This window comes from Cinclus cinclus, chromosome 22 (assembly GCF_963662255.1).
Source record: "Cinclus cinclus chromosome 22, bCinCin1.1, whole genome shotgun sequence".
NCBI lineage: Eukaryota > Metazoa > Chordata > Aves > Passeriformes > Cinclidae > Cinclus > Cinclus cinclus.
The window spans coordinates 6,687,148-6,709,056 of NC_085067.1; the positions used below are offsets into that span (position 1 = coordinate 6,687,148).

The 21,909-nt window shown below is 41.9% G+C and overlaps 1 protein-coding gene across 2 annotated transcripts in view; it reads left to right on the plus strand.

The window, feature by feature from the left end:
* MYL10 (myosin light chain 10) overlaps nucleotides 1-18,746 on the plus strand; it is an 18,824-nt gene extending 78 nt beyond the window's left edge. The window contains exons 2-7 of one of the 2 annotated variants that reach the window (XM_062506994.1): nucleotides 5,083-5,141; nucleotides 7,841-7,916; nucleotides 9,298-9,402; nucleotides 12,828-12,906; nucleotides 17,862-17,910; nucleotides 18,648-18,746. In XM_062506994.1, the coding sequence (XP_062362978.1) occupies nucleotides 5,106-5,141; nucleotides 7,841-7,916; nucleotides 9,298-9,402; nucleotides 12,828-12,906; nucleotides 17,862-17,910; nucleotides 18,648-18,746 (444 nt within the window). In that variant the 5' untranslated portion in view covers nucleotides 5,083-5,105. Of the gene's footprint in view, nucleotides 1-5,060; nucleotides 5,142-7,840; nucleotides 7,917-9,297; nucleotides 9,403-12,827; nucleotides 12,907-17,861; nucleotides 17,911-18,647 lie in introns of those variants that run through there. The other variant, XM_062506993.1, reaches the window with a different exon arrangement.
* Nucleotides 18,747-21,909: the final 3,163 nt, after the last annotated feature.

Genomic DNA, 21,909 nt, shown 5'->3' on the forward strand with positions numbered 1-21,909 from the left:
CAGTGGATCGCAGCAGGGGACAGAGTCTGACCAAAATGATGGATGATTCTGTCTTTTCTGTAGTTGTAGATGTAGTTGCAGGGGAAGGAAGTACAAAATGTGGAACAGTAAAAACCTGGTGGTATCTTATGTCTGGGCTGAATAAACACTTAAGGGTACAAGAGGACAGAATCAGGCTCTTAACAATGTCCACTGCTGATTGTCCCTGCAGGGCTCTCTCCCTGCTTATCCACTGAAGTTGTCTCTGGTAGAAAAATTAGAAGAAGAGACAATAAATGGCTGAGTAGGGAAGTGTTTCTGCTTGTGTTTTTGACTTTGCTGTCAGGAACACCACACTGTGTCATCATTAATTATTAAGAGTATTTTTTGAGGGGCTTAGAGAATGGTAGACTAAACAAGGAAGTGACCTCCCTAAATCACACCAAGCCAAACCACACCACACCAAAACAAACCAAACCAAACCACACCACACCAAACCAAACCAAACCAAACCAAACCAAACCAAACCAAACCAAACCACACCACACCAAACCAAACCACACCACACCAAACCAAACCAAACCAAACCAAACCACACCACACCAAACCAAACCAAACCAAACCACACCACACCACACCACACCAAACCAAACCAAACCAAACCAAACCACACCCCACCAAACCAAACCAAACCAAACCAAACCACACCCCACCAAACCAAACCAAACCAAACCAAACCAAACCACACCACACCAAACCAAACCAAACCAAAGCTGTGACTTGTGGCAGAGTGCTGCCCATCTCTCCTGACTGGGGAGATGTTCCTGTGCTGTAGGAAATGCCAAGTGGAAGTTGGCTATTTCCTATTTACTGAAGGGTACAAGTGTCCCCTGAGCAGCCCCTGAGGGACTTTGCTCACCCTCCAACAATTTGCCTGGTTTTCCACATTTTTCTGAGTTATCTTCAAAACTCACTAATGGGTGGAGATGATAAAGCTCTGCAATAATCCAGTGTCATGGATCTGCTCTAGAATTGCCTCTTTATGAATTTATCAGGCCCAACAATGTCTCATGTTCTGAAGTAAGAACAAGGTATTTTCATCTCCTTCCTCCTTTGTATGTAGAGACAGAAACTGATTCCCCTGCCCCTTTTTCTTCTAGGTCACCCTGAAATAAATTTGCCTCTAATTCACCTGAACATCCCCACACACACCTTTGCAGCATATAAAAAATGGATCCCTATTCTTACATCCAGAGAGGCAAAGGCCACACACACTCATTATCTCTGTCTGCCTCTGTCCCTGCACACCCTGGCTCTTTTTGGGCTCCCTGACACTGCCAGAAAGGAGAAATATAAAGAACCTCAGTGAGGGAAACTCAGCTTAAAGAAAATGTCTGGTACAACAGAGTTTCCTTGGGACCAGATTTTGGTATGGCTCCATTTCTTCATTTAAAGCCTCTAAAACAAACCAAAACCGACCAAACAAAACAACAGCAAAAAAAAAGACCCTTTAAAATCCAGGCTAATTGAAAGAGTGCTAACACTGGTAAGACAAATGAGTGATACGCGACAAGCCTGTGGTTTCTCCTCTAAAGTGAAGTGTTGTTTTCTTCACAATGGGATGATTAATATGCTCAGGCAGGAATATTAATAGGCTTGTTCAGTTGTTGCAACATTCTTCCCACTGCTGTGCTATTGAGGCCTCGGAATCCAAGCCCAGGGGACCCTCAGCTTTTCAGTTTCTCATCTGGCACGTTTTGTATGTCAGTCTCACAGCACATGTTGCAATGAGAGCTGCTCTATCTTTGCAAAGTGCAGCCTGGCACACTTTGGTTTCAAGAGTGGGGAAATCAAGGCAGGCAGAAGTGATGTGTCAGTCACCCACTTTCTCCTCTGTGGGTCACCTACTAAATCCTTGACATCTCAGAAGCCATATGTTTGCTCAGTTCTGTGATGTTCCTTTTAATATGCCATTCTTTCAGGGGGTCTGGAATCAGAATCCTGATTGTGTTCATTAAAAAATTCTGGAGTGTTTGGAATTGTCAGACAGCAGCACAGAACTACTCTGTTCTCAGAGTTATTCTTTACTGTAACACAGACCTACTTCTGTGCTCTTAGAGCTGTCTTTTAATTCAGGTTACCCACCAGAAAGACAATGAACTGTGTTCTGTTCCTGCTCCACCTACTTCTCTGTCAGCCTTCCTCCTCATAGCACCTCCCTGCCCACAGCTTGTGCAAAATTGGGGTGCAGTTCTTCCTGTGATTATGATTTTTCTGGCTTTTTAGGGCAGGTAAGATGCATTCCAGTACTGGGAATGGTAATCCAAGATGCACTCTGTTGGATGCTACAAGACTTAGTTTGAACCTGGTGTTGGAAACCACGCCGAGCTGGCAGCTGTTCACAGGTCCCTGTGAAATGTATTGGTGGTCTCAGCCCCTTCCTATTTATGAGCAGGTCATAAATAGGATCCATATCCAGACCTTCAGTAGAAAAATTAAAAATTGAGCATCATGGGCACCGATCTCCTCTGTCATCCCTGGAGAAAAACACACTAGAGAGTAACAGTGAATAAATATATTAGGACGAATTTTTCTAGCACTTATTCTAGGCTGGAAGTAAATTATTTTTAAGGTCCCTCCAAACCCAAAACATTCTATGGTTCTATGACACTACAGTAATTGTTCCCTAAATAATCTTCTTTGCCTTGAAAAGGACTTCACTAATGTACAGAAGCTTTTTGGGTGGTTTTTGACTTGCTGGTCTGTTTCTAATAGATTATTGAGCTGCAGCTCTCATATTTATCTGATCCTTCCTTACAACTATAGCCCTTGCTTGAAGCCTTACAGCCCAGAGAACCCAATAAACTGAGGAATAATGGAGGAATTGCCAGTGTTTGGCATTTAAAAGAGCTGGACCCCACTGTCCATGGTTCTGGTGATAGCTGAAAAAATGCAGATGTTTTGCTGGCACGGGGAATATTTATCAGGCTGAGCATTGGTGCTGTGTTTGGCCACAGTAGGACAGACCATGAGGAAGGCAAAGCCTGTTTTGTGTCCAGAGGGAGCAGCTCCAGGAGCCCAGCAGAACCAGCCCCACTGCCCCACCCGAGCCCCCAGCCCTGCTGTCAGTGCCCCCACAGCTGGCTGTGCTCTCCCCTGGGTAACATCTGCTTCCCCTTTACCTCAGGGAACAAATACATGTAAATATGTAGGATTGTTCTGAATATTTCCATTCGATCTGGAAGTGTTGAAAGCCTCCTCCAGGCACCTCACGTTATGTGGAAGATTGCCCATTACTGCTCAAAATAACACTTATTTCATGTGGAGGAGGACGAGGGAATCTGTTTATTCCAAAATCAATATTTCTACATTCATTAAACATTCCACTTATTAACTTCTTTTTTCCATGCCTGTGGTGGTATTCTATCCTTGTTTTTATCCTCACTACAAGTATATTTTTCACTTAATTTCCATTTCTATTTCCAGATTTTAGTTCTTTGAATTAGCTGATAGGAGCTTGACAGGTCTGGAGTGTGGGTATGTGGGAGAGTGTCTAACATTGCCCTAATTTCCCCCCTTCCATATCCTGGGATCTAAACCAGGGTGGCTGACTGCAGAAATCTGCCTGGCAAATTAAATTGATCAGACAATGTATGCTTCAAACAGAGTCAAGTGGGAATATTTCCTTGAGCTGCTCTGCTCCTCAGGATATTTGAAATCAGTATTGAATTTGAACTTTCACAGGCTTTTTTATTTTGATGAAAGGAGACAGTGCAAGTTGCCTTCTGTTTCATGCAGAATAGCCCAAACTAAGTAAGACTAATTTTCTGTGACACGAGAACCAGGTGGGACTATGATAATGAAGTTTAAAAGTAAAAATGATAAAAAAAAGAATAATCTGTCTGGAAGGGAACTCAAAAGGCAATGCAGCTCATTATGCTGCCCCAAGTAAGGAAAACACTGTGGTTAAAACACTTCTGTAATCCTTTGGAATCACAGATTTTATTCTTTACAGCAGAGCAAGAACTATATTGTCCCAGGCAAGCTGGTTGGGTCCTTATTCAAAGATATTTAATGAAGCCTAGTTCTGACTGATTTTTAGTGAGCATTAGATTCTTAGATATCATTGTAGCTCTTTTCCCAATCTTGCTCTGTCTCAGCCTCCAGACTGGAGAATGGTGATAAAAGCAGTCCTGCCCTTCCATTAAGATGACTATCTTGAATATTAAAATAAGGTGGACTGGTAAGGTACTGACTGCAGTGCCATAGGTTGGTGCAGGAATAGAGACCCCAAGAGTTGAAGGTGCTCCTGAATGGGAAGGTTTAATCTGTTCTGTCAGTCCTGGTCCAGACTGAGCAGATTTCTAAACATTTCCTTGTGAGTAGGAAATGATATAACTTCCTTTTGTAGTTTCTGAGCTGAGTTTTCATGCAGGGCCTTGTTTGGAGTCTGGCTGCCAGTCCCAGTACCGGAACTGGGAAGAAGGAACCCTTGCAGGCACTTACCTGAATTCTGGAATTTCTTGAGACCTGCAGGCTGGGAATTCTAGCACATATCTCCAAGTGACACCACTTCACACCAAGGGGTATCACCCCTGAGCTCTGCAGAGCCAGTGTGGAAGGAGAGTGGTCCCTGTGTGAAGTGGTCTGGGATCCTTTGAGGTGGAGGTGACCCTGCAGCTCTCAGGGGAGAGCAGTGCACCAGGCAGGATACTGAGTCACACTTTGGGTGCCTCACCTTTTTGAGGGCAGCACAGTGACAACCTGTCCTGGTTTATCTGAGCTGTCAGGTCCCAGGACACAGCAGGGAGTGGCAAAAAGCCTCAATCTGTTAATAAGGCAGCAATTTTTATCCCTAGTATAAATATATATATATATGTATATTCAATCCTATATATATGTATCTAAATCTATCTGTGTATAAGACTGAATTTTAAAACCTTGTATTAACAAAGCACAGTCCTCTTGTATTACTTAACTGTGTAGTTCTTACCCTCTGTTGAAGATGTAATTTGTTTTCATGGGTGCTTAAAAGACAAATGAATATGTATTTGATCTTCTTATTTGTTTTGCAGGCTCCCAAAAAGGCAAAGAAGAAGATAGAAGGCGGTTCCAATGTTTTCTCTATGTTTGAACAAACCCAGATCCAGGAGTTCAAAGAGGTTGGTCACTGCTCTGCTGTTCTCTATAGTGTCCTGTTATTGCTAATGAATAACATAGGTTCTGATTGTAATCCTTATTCAATTCTCCATCTGCTTTAAGAGAACACACAGTTTTTTTCTGAATCATCCCTGTGGTTTTGGCTGGTAGATAATTTTCCTTTTGTGTTTGTTTTCTCTTTCTTTCATTCTTTCTTTCTTTCCTTACTTCCTTCACCCACTCCCCTGTTTCAAGCTCTAAATTTACTTGAAAAGCGCTGAGACCCCCCACCCCAAAATAAAGGAAAAGGGTCATCTCATCCACATCAGCCATGATTCAGGAAAACACTTGAGCACATATTTAAAGTTAAGTGGTATTTTAAATAAGAATAGTCTTACATGCTCAAGTATTGCCCTGAATACAGATGTCAGGCTGAACCAGGGCTTGCATTTGTGCTCTATTTCACAACAGCAACAGAAAGTATTTGTCTGTGCCCCTCTAATGCTGCCCACAAACTAGAAATGAAAATGCCAAGAAGCCCTCAGCCAGCTTTCTCCACCAATGCCAATAAAACAAGACAACATGTGGAGATGAACTAAGCATCTTTCAGTTCCCAAGGGATTTGGTATTCCAGGCATTGTAGGTTCTTTGACCAGTTACCTGTGAAGAGGTAAAACTGATGGGGTGGCCTAAAAACTGGAGCATATAAAAGACAGATAATCTGTTTGATGAGTTTGTGCTCTTTTTCTGTGTGGACGATCTTGAGTGTCCATGAGACCACCATATTCTGCACTGGTTTGTCATTTTAAATTACTGATTTTTCCCCCCATTTTTTCTAACTCATATCTCCAAATCAATTTCCAGTGTGATAAATATCTGCTGTTTCATTTTGTGCTTTCAAGTTTACTTTTCCTGAGGATTCCCACCAGGAAAGCTCAGTGATGGACGAGAAGGCAAGACCTGGAAATATGACCCAGCTAATCTAATTGGAACCACTAATCATTTCTCCATAGTCAATGGGAACATTTTTACTCTCTTCTCCCACTTCTTCTCCATATACTAGGAACCTCCATTTTATTTTCTCCAAGAATTCCTGTTTGAAGATGGACCAACAGAAAGAACTGGACAAAATGCCATTATTTGATCTTCTCTAAATATGATAATTCCAGGAGCATTTCTAGGGGAATGGTGGCAGAATAATGGCAAAAGCATGAGGCAATGGAGTGGTCAAGTGAAACCCAAAACCATGTTATGTCTAAGAACTGCATATTTGGGACACATATTTCTAAAAAGCTGGTTTGGATTAGAACATTTTTATCTAGAGATTTCAACCAGTTCATCAGCAAATGTTTCAGCATTGCTGTTATGTTGTTTAAAATTCATCCATTACAGTGCCTGATGCTCTTCCTGTCTCTTGTGAGCTGCCTGTGTTCAGCTTTGCTCTTCATATTTTCTTTCTCTTTTGCTTCCAAATTGTGGGGAATCACCATTTAAAGCAAGGGCAAAACATCTCTGAAGAGTTGGGCTTAATTTTTTGCAAGGGGATAGTTTGGAAAGTAAATGTAAGATTATGAACATAATACTGAAAGGAGCCTCATGGGCAAACTGGGCTGTGAGCAGTGGGGCTTTGCAAGAAACTGGAGGAGAAAATACCTGAAGATATGTGGAGATAATTTGGTCATGGGAAGAAGTGCACCCTGTAGGGCAGCAGACTTTAAAACTCTGCAAGTTACTGCAATCTCAGGGGAGCACTGACTGAAGAAATAATAATTCCTGGCCATTGCAAAGATACTCTCCCATACTGATGTGCCTGTCAGACAGATAACCAGCTTCAGAGTCATGCCAGGATCAAGTAATATTCCCCATAGCATGACCAAGGGAATTTCAGGTCATTAAAATCTTTCCAAATCAGTGAAACATTGCAAGTGTGATGGCAGCCAAGAGATGGACACGCAAATGGGTGAACAGATAGATGAGCAGTTAGCTGGTTTGGTAAACAATGGTTAGAGCATACAAAGTCTACGTTGGCTGAAAATTAAAAAAAAAAAACACCACTGTTTTTTTCTATCAAAAGTTAAATTTTGCCTGATAAGAGTATTCAAGGTCAGCACCACAATGTCAGACAGAGCACACAATACAGTCTCAAAGATGCAGTGCATTGGAAAGGGGAAAAAACTTTGAATAAATAAATAATCTTATGGAACCTACATTTCTCTGTACTTTTGAAAGTTCAGCTATCTATGTGTGATGGATCATTCTAAGACCCAGAAGGAATTGACTTCAGGTTGATAGCAGAGAGATATCCACAGAAATGAAATGCTTTACAGAAACATTTCAGCTTCATTCAAAGAATGGGTTATGGGGGAGGTATGAACACAGAGCAACCTCTAGCTAAATCCACCCTGACTAAAGCCTCCCTAATTCAAACTTTTATGGGTTAAGGGCTGAATGGTTGGAGCTGCCAGCATTGGCTTCAGCCCAATGCACGCTGCACTGAGCATTAATTTAGTAAGAAGTAGTTTGGGTGGGTTTAATTAAGCCCCTTGCCAAGATACAGTAATGTGTTGAAAGTGAGGAAAGTGCAATGATGTGGAGGAATCAAATGAAGTTAAACATTCCTTTTTACAGCATGAATATCATCCTCCCATGGACTGATGTGTGTGATTGAAGCACTGTCCTGTGCAGTGGAAATGGCAATACCTGTTTCTTCTTCTTTCCACAGGCTTTTACCATCATGGATCAGAACAGGGATGGCTTTATTGACAAAGCAGACTTGAGAGACACATTTGCTGCACTAGGTAAACCAATAATTCAATACTTAAGAGATATGCTGTCTCAATTTGAAGCACAGAAGAAAGGTTGGTATTAGAATGACAGTGGAGGAAGACATGAGATACACAGGGGGCAAAAGGGAAGCTGTTCAGTTCGACCTTTCTCCCTGTGGTAGCTGGGATCTCACTATGGAGCTCCAGCTGGAAAGTCTCCTGAGCAGGGACTGGAATGAAGGTCTGGTCCCTCCCCTGCAACTATTTCAGAAGAAGCCCACCCAAGCAGGGGTCCATGCCAGGAATCTCTGGTTTGCCTCTGAATCCAAGCTTCCCAGGCTGCATCTTTTTCATCTGGGAGCCATGGAATATCCACTGATTAGCACTGCAGTCATGGACTAGCTGCCCCTCTGCCCACACAAACCTAGGAGGGCTCCATGTGAGGTTCTGTGCTGCTCTGAGTTTGTGTGGGGTGAAATGTGCATGTCATGAGATTAGGTATTGTCCATTCCATGGCTATCACAGTCTTGATAATATCAAGCCGTTTAGAGCCAGTCTTCCTAAGGAAAGAAAAAAATTCAAGCACTCATGATCCCAAATCTGGAGTTGTATCCTTGTTGCAGCATTTGAGGCTTGAACAGTGATGTAGGCATTTGGGCTTTTGCCATCTGGAGCTTATTAAAAAGAGCTTGATAAGAATCTTTAGTACTCCCTGGGGTGGAATCAGACGCCAGCAGAGTCAGTGCAAGGAGCAGAAGCTCCTGAACTCTTTATTGTGACAATGAGGTTTGCAAACTTTGGCCTGTAGCTACTGTTACCCTGAAATATTTATTTCTTAAGGCCAAGTTCTGCTCTTTTCTGTTCAGTGAAGCCTTTCAGTGCCTGTGAAGTACATTCACAGCAAATTACGACTCAATTTGAGGAGGGTTGCCAGGGTCTAAATTCTCATCAATAGGGCTGCACAAAGATGGGGAAGGGATACCACTACTCAGCTCATCCATCTGCCCTCTACTCAGAGAGGTGTCTCAATATACAGGAGGGCAAAGACTGAGACCTTGGATTCACTTCAGTCACTTTGATCTGTGCTATATTAATATCAGTGGGGCCCATATTTTACCTGAGGTAAAAAAAAAAAAAGCCCTAACCCAAAAAGCAGTTTATTTGGAAGTGCCCCTTCTCTCATCCACTGCTGGCCATGCCTGTGTTATTTATCCTTCTTGCTCCTTCAGTCACCCTTTGATCTCAGAGCCAGCTCTGCCAATTTCTTTTTCACTGGGGTATTCGGGAGTTGTGTTCTACCATGCTATTAGCAAAGTTGCACAGAGCCCTGAGCTCCCCAGTGGGAGGAGATGAATGGGAATCATTTTTTGAAACACAATTTGTGATTTATTATGAAAAATGATCTCTGCTGCAGGTCGTCTGAATGTCAAGAATGAAGAGCTTGAAGACATGGTGAAGGAGGCGCCAGGTCCTATTAACTTCACTGTCTTCCTTACAATGTTTGGGGAAAAGCTGAAAGGTAAGTACCTCTGGGGGATTGGAGAGGTATCTGTCAGAGATCCTCAGCACTGAAATATCTCAGCACCTTGCAAATTACAATAATGTCTCCACGGAACAATGCTTAGAGGCAAGGAGGGATCTCCAGATTTGCAGACAGAGGGGAGGAATGAAAGGCTAAGGGACGGTGCAGAGGACAATTCAAAGGTGTGACTTAACTTACACAAGCTAACATGAAAGGGGTGAGCTGGGGTCCAGAAAGTGCTGAAACCTCAGCAGCCTGGAGCACAGTGCAGGGGAGTTATTCACCCTCAGAAGGCTCATGGGCTGAACTCATGCTCATGCTCTAGCCATAGCACTCCCAGTGTTATCTGAGTAAACACTGACCAGTGTTCTTAGTTTTTTCTCAAAAAACCATCCTTTTGGGGCTCCTTTGTCACATTGAGCAAACTTGGGCTTCCCTCATTTTCTGTATTCACTGTAACTCAGTGGCCCAGCCTCAGTGTCACTTGAGGTCAGTAGTGATTTTGCCATTAGGTGAAGATTTCACTGAATAACCCTTAATGGAGTGGATAAATTGAAATAATTAAATTTCAGTGGATTTACAATGATAAGGGAGAGAGATTTTACCCATTGCCACAGAATATATAGGGAACACTGTGGGAAGTTCAGGAAATGTGGGTATAAATTTGCTGTGTGAGCTGCTAATTTAGTCATGTCTTCTCCAGTTAATGGCTGCAAACTGCAAGAGAGGGGATGTGAGGCCAAGATAGAACACCAGTAATCTTCCTCAGACATAAGAGAAAAGCGAAAGCCTTAAAAGCAGGGCTGGCCTTAGCCAAGCATATTCCAGAAGTTTGTTAAAATAACCAATGAATAGAAAAATGGAAAAAAATCTGATGCTATCTTCTTAAAAACATTTATTGTTTTGTTGCTGGACTCTGGCTTTATATTGCTGAACACAATTCCAGTGAAGGTTTTTCTATGCTTGGAATAGAAAACAGAGAGGTTTGAAAGAAAGAATTCATGTAGTTGGTTCTGGAAGAAAGACACTCTTGCTAAAGAGGGCAGGAAGTCTGGGAAGCACAAGACGTGATGAAGGATGACTGAGGAGGGGATTTTATTACCCAGACATCAACCTGCCTGTGGTACCTCTCCCAGGACATTCCAGGTGTCTTCTGGCAGAGGAGGGAGTGCCCTCCTCCATATTCTTCCTCCTGGGATGTCCTGTGAATGTTTGTTGTGGGGTGCCCTGCTGCCCATTGCATTTGTGAGCATGGAAATGAGCTCTTCTTCCTCCTCTCCCCTCTTCCCCCTTGCCCTGCACAGTTGCTGGAGCTGGCAAAGCCTCTGGCCCTGCCAATCCTGTGGCCTAAAAACAGAGCCAGCACAGGAAGGTGAATGGCAAAGCAGAACCCTCTTGTCTGCAGGTTTCCTGTTGGCTACTAGCAAAGGAGGAGGGTTTTTTTAATTTCCATTTGGTGAAGGGAAAATCACAGCTGTGCTTGTCATGCCCTTCTGGTTGGGTTTGTCATGCAAAGGAAGCAGAGCCAAAAGACTGCACATTCCCAATCAAAACTAATTGGGATGAAGAGCCTTTGTAGTGCAATTAGAAAGGGAGAAAGGGCTAGAGGAAGTGGATATGGCAATTTTGCAACACTCTTTATTAGCTAAGTACCACTCAGAGAATTTGGTGAAAGGTGCTTTCTAAGTAAAATTTGTTGTGCTGTAATTGATTTCTGTCATAAAGGGGAAGCTGGGATTTTCAGGATGAGCTCTAGCTTTGTATGTTGAGATTATGATGCCAGATGAACAGCTAACAAAACTCGGTTTATGTTAATGCCAACCACATGGAGCTGCTTCTACAGGGAGTCAGAATAATACAATTTGTACAGAAAACAGAGATGCCGCACATCAAAGAAACCACTTTATTTACCAGCTAATCAATAAAGAATGCCTGCTGCACTGCGTCTCTTCAAAGCCAAAGTCCAAGGATATGACAGAGTAGAAAATGTAAAACACAGTAAGGAAAAAAAATCCCCCCCACAGCGGTGACTACTTAAAATGCAGCCCTCTCCTTGGAGCTGGGGGATGTTTCTCTTCATGGGACAATCAAAACACTCATTAAACACCAATGCTCTTTGTATTGATCACAGATTCATTGCAGTTTGAATACATCGCCTACAGCTTGGCAAAAATAATATACGTGGCCATTGTGTGGCAAGGAGGAGGCCATATAGCCCGAGGTTTGTTCACTATTATATCCTCTAGGATCCTGCTAATCCTTGTGAAATCTTGCAAACAAAGGAAACTGTGAAGGCATCAGGAGAGTCTGTAGAGCAGGAGCCTTGGCTAGGTTCTGTTATGGTTCTACCTCTGCCAAACTTTGAAACAAACTTTGAATCTGCAACCCTTTGTGTTGTATCCTTTTTTAATCACTCTTTCAGCATACCAAATAGCTTCATTTTGCCCATGGAACCAGTTCATCTTCTTGTAAATGTGGTTTCTTACACTTACAAAGATTTATATAATGTATACTATGGTAATATTTTGAAATATTGGGGAATAGTCAGAAACAGAGTACACAGTGTATCCTTTGGTGTGGGTTGAAAATGAGTGTACTCAGAATACTGTAGTATTACAGAATAGTCAGAAGCCCCAGCCAAGATAAAGGCACTGTGAAAATGAGTCCCTGACACAAATGTTTTCCAGTCTAAAGAGATGGGATAGATAATGGAAGGAAGAAAAAGACCATTACAATAATTTTACTGCTGGGAAATGAGGGACAGGAATATTAAAGTCATACCAAAAATCTGTGGCCCAGCTAAGAGCAGAAGCAAAATCTTGTAGCCACAGTCTAGTTCTCTAAACCACCCTGTTTCTGTAAGTAACACTTAATGAACAGACACTTAAGGGGAAGAGCACAATGGGATTTAAGTGCAGATCACCATCTCACATTGATCATCCTGTTTCCATTGCATTCCATTGGCATTTGGATTTTATGATGAGCTCTATTTCCTTTAGTGAGGGAAATAACCTCTTCTCTATATGGCGAAGAACAAGTAACATCAAAAAGTGTTTTTACAAGGAATGTACAGTGCAAGATTAAAGGAAGCCAGTGAGGGAAACAGTTTGTTGTATTTTCATTTCTGAAAGCCACTAATCCTCTGGGTACTGATATTGGAGACCAGTTCCTGGAAGTTTTCTCTCCTGCAGACATAGAATAGATATGAGTTATTATTTTTAAGCTTCTGAGCATTGAACTATTCACCTCTATTGTTTATCTGACATGACAAATGCTGCCGACTTAGAGAACCTTTGTCTCCAAACCCACAACTGCAGAATTCTCCATTTTGCACTGTTTTCGAGTGAATGTAATTACTTAGCAAGTATTCTGCAGCCAGAGAAATACATCCAGGCTTCTAAATTATATTTCATTAATTTTAGGCACGGACCCAGAAGAAACAATTCTGAATGCTTTTAAGATTTTCGACCCAGAAGGAAAAGGCCGCATAAAGGCAGACTAGTAAGTTTATTTCAAATCCTTTAGAAGAACAACAACAATAATAATAATTGCACAGTTTTAAAGAACTGCTTAAAAGCTGTATTTTTCACAGGATTTTAAGAGGCAGAGAAACATTTAGCTTTGTAAGCCAGAGTTAAAAGTCTGGACTGTTGTATGAATGTATTTGTATACCAAAAAGAGATGTTATTGTCTTCAGACATTGCAAGAGCCAACGGAAATATAATCACATGTAGGCCATTAGATAGCCTCTTTCTGAAGGTTTGGATATAAATTGACACATGACTCTTTGTAAATTAACTCCACATGTAAAATTAAAATGAATGTCTGGTGTTTGACTAAAATGGGAAAGCTACTCCCCTCTTTTAAAAAGTGATCAATTTAATTAACTCTGAGACATGGTTTTAGTGCAGGACATTTTTCTTTTTATGTGTTTATCATGTGAGCCTTCTGCTTCTAGAAATAATTTGCTGTAAAATTCCACTAGATACAGTGAGAGCCAAACCAAATAATACTATTAATAATCTGGCAATTATTGTCAATACAGCTATTTTTAAATAAGGAGGCAGAACCTAATTTGTATTCATATCCTGTTGCACCAACAAAGCAATAGGTAAAAGGACTATAAGAGGTATTTGCACAAATGCAAATCCTGCTTGCACTGCCAGAATGGTACAAGCAGGACTTTCAGGTGAGTGAGAGAAATTATATCAAATCAGGCCATAGGATGAGGAAGTTGGGCTTATTGCCCCAGAGAAGCATTTTATGTACCTCAGTTTATGCATATGTTTACATTTGTTCATATGCTGAAATTTCATGGTGAATTTGGGGTCTGTACTTCTACTGCAGCAGCCATTTCAGGTAGATTTTATAAAGCATGATATGTATAGGAAATTTATCAGGGAACCATGAGTTACAAAACTGTATTTGCATCAATTTTTTCTGCTTATAGAGTGATAGCCTCTGACCAGAACTCCGTGGAGATTTCCATGACATCATCTGCAATTATTGATAAAAGTTAGTTGAAAATGTAAAATTTATGTACAATATTTCTTTCCTTTACCAAGGTGGTTTTCTATGGCAGTACCCCAGTGGGTCTGATAACTTTTGCAATATACAAAATAATAGAAACTGTCCTTTGAGTAAGAACTTCCAAATTAATTAAAACACAAGTGAATGTAGCAATAAATCAGAAGGAACAGAGGGTTAAGAGTTGTCCTGATGGTTTTGGGGTTAACATCACCCAAACAGCTTGGGAAGAACAGTCAGGGGATCATATCAGAAGTGACTCAAACAACAGAATAAATGTAGCCTGTTGCCAACTAGGGCAGATCACACAGTAGTGAAATCACAGCCATGGAATACGAACTTTTGATACTCCAGAACCCATGAAATGTTGTATTTCCCACCACTATCTGTAACAATATCCTGCATACAAAATCTGCAGCTTGCCACCCTGTGTCCAGCTCTACATTCCTTGGATGCTGGAAGCCAGTTGGAGTTTGGGGCAAATTAGGAATGCAGTATCACACTCCAAAATGAAGATGAGAGAGAAATATTTTATTTTTCCTTGATGGAAAAGGTCAACCTTGTCCCCACCCCCACTGCACTGCTAACATTAGACAATTGTTTTAGTTCATCACCACAACAGAGCATAATGTTTACTTATTAGACCCGAGGGTAATGTTGATCATTACAGAACAAACCATTAAATCAATTCCGTGGATGTCTTTGAGGTTTAACTTCTATTCATATGCTTCCAAAATGTAGACATTTGAAGTTTTTAAATACTTTTTCTGTTGGTTCATGAAGCCATTTCAATGTGACAGTTAATGCTAATAAATAATATTTCTCCGTATTAAAAAATCCTGGAATGTTTCTCCCCAAAACCAGCCATGCTGACCTTTTAATCAGAACTTCTTTTTTATGTTCATGGAGTTAACATCCTTCTGGGGATTTTTATGTCTCTTCCCTCTGCATGTTTTCACCTCTAGTCTGGAAATGACTCACTTAGTCCATGTGATGGTAGCTAGGATGGAGCCTTCTAACCTTTCCAGAAGCTCCAGGAGTCTGTAACTTACTTCCAAATTGAATGACAGACTTTTTTTGTCTGCATCATTATACCACACATGAAACCCTTCCCACAGCATGATGTCAAAAAGAGAAAACGCTCTCGGTCCCATTCTCAGCTGGTGTAAACTGGGGCAGTGTTTGGAAAGGTTGGATGGTTCGGTTCCAAATGCCACTCGTGGGGCAGACTGTGTCAGACCAACACCAACTGTTCCTAATGCTCAGGCCAATGCAACTTTTCAGATTTGGGCCAGATGAAAACGGACCCAGGGGATGGAGGAGGTCCCAGGCATGCTGGATTTTGGAGGGGTTTGTTGAGATAGACATGATCCTCCCCGTAGCAGTAGAGCTCTGCTTCTGCCCACTTACCTGTTTTCTTCCACTGTAGAAAGGGCACACCCAGAGGAAAACCAAAAATGTCCCAGAGATTTCACAGATCATTTTAAAAAAGGCTTTTAAAATATCAGAATGCAACAAGGTATTTGTAACTGTTGAAGGAATTTATGTGAGCCAGGACAAGGGATAACATTTAGACTCCTAAGTCAAGGCAAATGGATTTTTCTTTAATTTTTTTCCAGAAGACTTGGGGTTTGGTTTGGTTTTTGGGGTATTTTTTTTTTTTTTAAGAAAATAAGCTTTCTAAAGAAAACAAGATACAAAAAGAAAAAAAAAAGTGCATAATTTCTGGCTTTGGAAATTGTGAGTGTTTCCCTATAAAATAAATAATGGAAAATGTGCATAGATCCTTTAGTCAGTCCTTCTTCCTTATGAGTGTGCCAGAGCCTACTGGGCTGTGCATCAGAAGATTATAATTAGATATTTGATCTTTTCTTTTCCCCTAAATACTTTAAGCATGTGAATAGAAGACACACAGTGCCCAGATCTCTTTTTAATTCAGGCTTGTTTGCGATGAAGTTTATTTGTGACTTCCGACAAAATTGCTGTAAATGCTTCCTTCTATTCACCAAGCTCCTTCCTGGATCACACTTCCTATTTACATTTGCTCATGCTGTTTGTCCAGGGCATACATACCCAATAATCAATTTATGCTGAGGGGAATGATTGCTCTACTCTTGCACCCACTGATCATTTGAGGATTCACCTTCAAAAATGCAGTCACGTACCAAATGGCCAGAGGAACAGAACAGAAACAGAAACAGAAACTTGAGACAGAGAGATGAAGAAACTCAGCAAACTACAGAGAATGGTGAAGTAACACAGGAAAAATACATCCAATAGCTTAAGCTCTGTCTGTGACTTCAGAATATTTCCCAAAGCTTGCACAGATATTTTCACACTTGTCCTTGTGGGTAAGATCCTTATTCATTGCCCAGAATACTCTGTTTTCAGTTTTCCCTTTCTGGGATGTCAAATGTGTATTTGATACCAACAAGAGCTGCAGAAATGTATGTGCCCCTGCTACATACTGGGATGTGTGGCCTTTTCCTGGGAAAAAAAAAATAAATCGCATTTCTCAGAGCTGTGAGAGCAATTGTAGCTTTGCCTCACAAACTGCACTTCTGTCTGAGGGACTTTTCTCATATGCAGTGTATGGGAGCAGAAAGGGAGGATTTACTGTTTTGCCTGAACATCTGCACCCACAGTAGGTGAATTTTGGTCCCCTGGATGTGTTCCTGTTCGGATATGATTTATATTATAAATAAGTTTTAAATGTTCCCTTCAAAAAGCAGAAAGGGTTCCTCCAGAAGAGCTGCCTCTCTCACTCCCCCACAATAAATTCTTCAAAAAAAGCAGCTTTTTTTTAAAATTTCAAATCTACAAACCAAACCAGATTTCTATATTTGCCTCAGCTTTTGTTTTTGTACAACAGACTGCTCACCTGTTATCACAGCTTTACAGTTTGTTTTACTGCTCCAGAAATGTGTCTGATAATGTATGAATACATTTGGTAGTGAAAAAAGGAAACAACTCTGCCTCTTCAGCGTAAATGAAAACTGTGAGATTAATATAGGAATTCTTCTACAGGAAGGGGAAATGATTGATGTTATTGAAGGGATGTTTATGTGAATGTAAGTGAGTTTATACTGGTGGATGTCCCAGCACGTGGTGAATGGGCTGCCCTCAGCACATGAGCAACTGGGGGAGGTATAAAGACATTTTATCTTCAGGGGTTAGACTAAAACCAGAAATAATTCTTCCTGGCTTTTCTAATCACCTCCAAACTTAGGTTAAAAAAAAAAATTACATGCTCCACTGCCTTCCCACAATGTGTTTAAAACAGAGGATAAATCAGCTGAGAGTGTGCCCCCAAAATACTGTCTTTGATGTAATTGCACGGGATGCAGATTGTGCGTGGGATAAGCTCCGTGTTACAGAGCTGTGACTCCAGATCAGGACAGTGCACCGTGAAATACAGCAGGGCTCATGCAGCTCCACAGCTCCTCTGGGAATGGCTGCATGCAAATAAAGGATTCTCTGGTGATGGTTTGGAATAGCGGCTGGAGTTCTCTTTCAAGTTCTCTTTCTCATTTCATGCTCTGTTCCTTTCATCCTCAGATTTTACAGAAAATATTCTCTCTTTTTCTGGTTTTGTTAAGCGATCCAAACTTTAAGCAGCAAGTGACGAAACCTACTATTTTAGGTTAAGATAAGCATACAAAATTGCTGTATTTCAATTACAGTAATAACCTTAAACAATTTTAAACCTCTATAAAATGTCACAAAAGCGAAATAAGTTGGCAGAGCGAGGCATTGACACTGATGGGTGCCCACAGAAAATCTCTTACAATATCATGTAAGGATTAGCAGCTTTAATTTATGTGGTCACACGGATTTTCTTTCATGCAACTTCAGGAGGGATCTTGCCATCTGAATTGTCATGCGCCATTATCAGCCTTTAATCAGGTTATTTTGTTTTATTTGAACAGCATCAAAGAAATGCTTATGACACAGGCAGACCGGTTCAGTCAAGAAGAGGTAAGGAACTTTATTCAAAACAGGAATCCAGCTCCAGCTCCTGCTCAACACTAAGTCCTTGCCCCTCTTTAAATGCATGAATTTAGCTGAAATCCAGACTGAGAGGAGGTTGATGCCAGCTCTGGCAATTAGAAACAATTCAAAGCATCTCTTGTGAAGAGCTCCATGGCTAAATCAAAGTCAAATAGATTCTTTGGACTCCCATCCAAGTGCAAGTGTGGCCTATCTCGAGCTGTTCTTCCCCATGGGCAGCTGGGCAATTGATTTACTGGAGTCCAAGTGGATTTGGGTGGGGACTGTGTTCTGGTTTCCATTTCTGTGTTATTTGGTCTGAAATCTGACATGAGGTACTGACTTGGTGGTTTGTGTAAGCATGGATTCAGCTGGTTGGGAGGAATTTAGGGGGACTTTATTTTCAGAAGAGGAGATGGAGTTGGTCTGTGGACAGAACAGACTGGACAGTCTGTTCCAGTCAGAACGGAGGCTGGACTGTACCTTTATCAACCAGGGCTTACCTGGGTTCCAGAGAGAGCTCTTTTCAACAGGGAACTTGTGGGATTCTAGCAGGACTTTATTAACCAGTCATGTTCCAACTCTGCTTTCAATTTTACCAAGCCCAAGGAAAACTTTTCCGTGGTGGTTAAAGGACCGGGGCACCAGGGAGCTGAGCTGGGTTGAAAATGAAAAGGTGTTCATATTGCTGTCCCACACTCTGTGACACTTATCTCTTTTGGCAGATCAACCAGATGTTTGCTGCTTTCCCTCCAGATGTCTCTGGGAACCTTGACTATAAGAACCTCTGCTATGTTATCACCCATGGTGAGGAGAAAGACTGAGAGCAATGAGAGGAGTTTCTCCTGTGGTCATGCACCGAGTTATTTCATGATGCTCTAGTGTACAACACAAAGGGCTAAGCATGCAGGATGTGAAGCCATGTGATCATCATAAGAGAACCAATAAATAATTGAAAATAGATTAAAGTTATTTAATGCTCCTGTTTTTATAAAATATCAAAATACCAATTTTGTGAGGGTTTTTTCCCCCCATCTTTTTTTTTTTTTCCCTGTCAGTGGTTTGAAATGGAATTTTCTTGATGAACTGGTGCTTTTGTGATTTATTGACAAACCTAATGTTCACCAGATGGTCCATTGGGCACTGCAGTCTTACTTAGCCTCTTGTCTTTTATGCATAAGCTCCATGTATAAATTGAGAATTCCTCTAACTTATTGCACCAGGAAGAGTGTCTGGCAAATAGAATTATGTTCCATTCCACAGCCCCTAGCAATAGAAGTGTAAATAAAACAATCTTTAGCTCTTGTGAATATGCAATATGCCCTCTCCATCTCAGTGATGGGGCCAGTTCCTGAAACCACTTGACTCATTTGCTTTGGTGCAAAAGAGGAGAAATAGTGGAATACTGGCTGTTTCTTTCAGAGTAAAGTTTACCTAGGTACACTTAGAATGCAGGAATAATAAAGATGTCTCTGAAGGAGGAAATTCTTTATGTGGAGGAGGTTGTCTATGACGTAACAGTAACACCTGGTCTACCAACACCTAAAATGAAGTTTCATAGTTACATATGAGGCAGCAGAGAATCTGAAAACTATAAAAGCTAAAACCCAAGGCATCACCCTTGGCTATCATCCTTGGGTTTCAGGTGAAACACGCACAGCAAGGATGTGTTTGGCCACAGATCATCAAGTCTAGGAACAAAGAGGACAATTTGAGAGCTGTAGCCTGTGAAAGCAGGTTACCTCTCACTTTTCTAATCCAAGAGCAGCCCGGTTTTTAACTGGGCTACAGTTTCTTGTATTTAGACTTCTAGGAACGGGACATATTCTGCCTATGTGGAATATTGCATGAACACTTCCTGTGTGGGAGGCAGAAGGATGCTGCAGCCAAGGGAAAAACAAGCTTCTGCTGTTTTAACAGCTCATGAAAATGCTTTCCTTGTGCATCAGTGCTGCTGGAGCCACAGTCCCACAGACACTGAGAGGAAGCAACAAGCCAGTTATTTTCTGTTTCCATCTTCTTAGGGTTTGTAGGAAGAGAACTTGAGGGCAATGCGTTGAATTCTGCCCTCATTAAGAGGGGCAGAAATTCCATGAGAAAGCTCTAACATCTGCATGACTCAGGGATGTGACATTCACCCCTACCTGCATTTTCTTTCGTTCCACCAAAATCCCGCACTCCATGCACTTCAACAATAAGAGAACAACTGGAGTGGGAAGGTTCTTTCTTAGCTCACAGAAAATTCATGAAATAAACCTCCCCCTTGCTCCCCTTCACCCTGCAGAAGCTGTGTGAACGTTCCTGTACCAGCACTGTTTTTCCAATATAACAAGGCGATTCCCAATTGTATTTAGTAGGAATTATCTCTTTTAAAAACATCAGTGGACACAGATGGGGCAAAATCCGCTCCTTTCTTGCTGAAGACGTGGACAAGGCTTTAGCACTTCTTGTCACCTGTTCCTGTAACAATTGAAGCAACACCCAGAGCTGTCCCTCCCAACACAATGAGCAGCCTCACTGGGCTTTGGTGGCTCAGAAATCTTCTTGCAGTGCAAGAGTCCACAGGACCTGTCCTTCCACCTCCTGGCTCACTCACCAGCTGAGCTTTCCTGGACAAGCCCAGCTTTTATCACTGTTTCCCACAATGGGGTTTTTCTCCCCAGAATGTTTTTCCTCACGGGTCCATGACCACTGCCCATGGGACTGGTAGTGAGAAGTCATGGAGGCTGAGGATTTTCTGTTGGCACATTCAAAAAGGTGATTTATGTATGAGCTTCTGCTTTAGGCTCTTCTGCAGACCCAAGCAAATGACAGTTCCTCTCAGCAAGGAACTGAGCTGCTCATAGGGGAGGGCTGCAAAATGGATGTTTCATTTGCAGATTTAATTTGGAAATTTCTTGAGAGGTGGGTCTGTAAAATGCTGGTGTGGCACAAACACATGTACAAAGTGTAATGTTACTTTGTACAAGCCCCACAAAATCACGCTCCCCACCAATTAGTACTGAGCTGAAGTCATTCAGGCATCAGACAGTGCTTATGGTTTTTACATTGTGTAAGGATTTCAGCAGAGGCTGAAGATGAGATGAAACAGCACACAGGCTTACCTTTGGCCTTCAATCTAGAGAGATTTGCTTTTCTCATGCAAAGCTGGTAGGCAAAACCTTGAAGGATAATGCTCTTGAAAGATGAGGTCACACTTTTCCATCAAAGCACAGTTTTTGATGAGTCCTTTTTCATCTGGAACTGTTGCATGACTTCTTCCAGGGCAGCTCTGTGACTTCTCAGGCTGGTGGGAGTCTGGTCCAAGCAGTTCCACGTTCTCCCCTTCCCCTGGCTGTACCCCCTCCCTCCCTCCAGTCAGCACTGGGGCTCAAACACACACAGCAGTCGCCAATGAGAAGAAACCTCCTTGCTCCCTAAATTTCCTTTCTGGACTCTGGCAGCTGACGTCTCTCTTTAGTTCTGCCTTGTTTGGATATCGCTGAGGTCACTTTACCTTGTCCTGCTGCAGGCTCCCTCACACCTACAGATGTGAGGAGCTGTGGGGAGGATGGAAAGCAGGACCACCTGAGCATGGATTAGGTTGAGCCAGGCTTTATCATGAGGAGAGGTTTAGTTTGGAGCATTGCAGTTTTGAAGCAAATCGCTTGATTGCCTTTATTTACCTAGAGCTACCTGGGTAACATTTTTGGAGGAAGCTAAACCAGAGGCTCTGCTTGGAATTCAGTCCAAATTACCTTTGGTTCCTGGTGGGACCAAAGAGGGGTGCAGCTGTGATGCCCTACAGCACCAAAGAGTGAAGCACCACCAGGGTGCTCCCAACCACCAGAGCTCCTCTGAAGTGGTTTGTGGCTGTACAAAGCCCCGGGTTCCATCTGACCCTGTGTGCCTTCAGGCTTTTTGCAGTTCTGCTCCTTCCTTGTTGTTGCACTTTTATCGTAGTTCAAAATCCATTTCTTACTTTTTTTTATTTCTGTCTGTTACCCC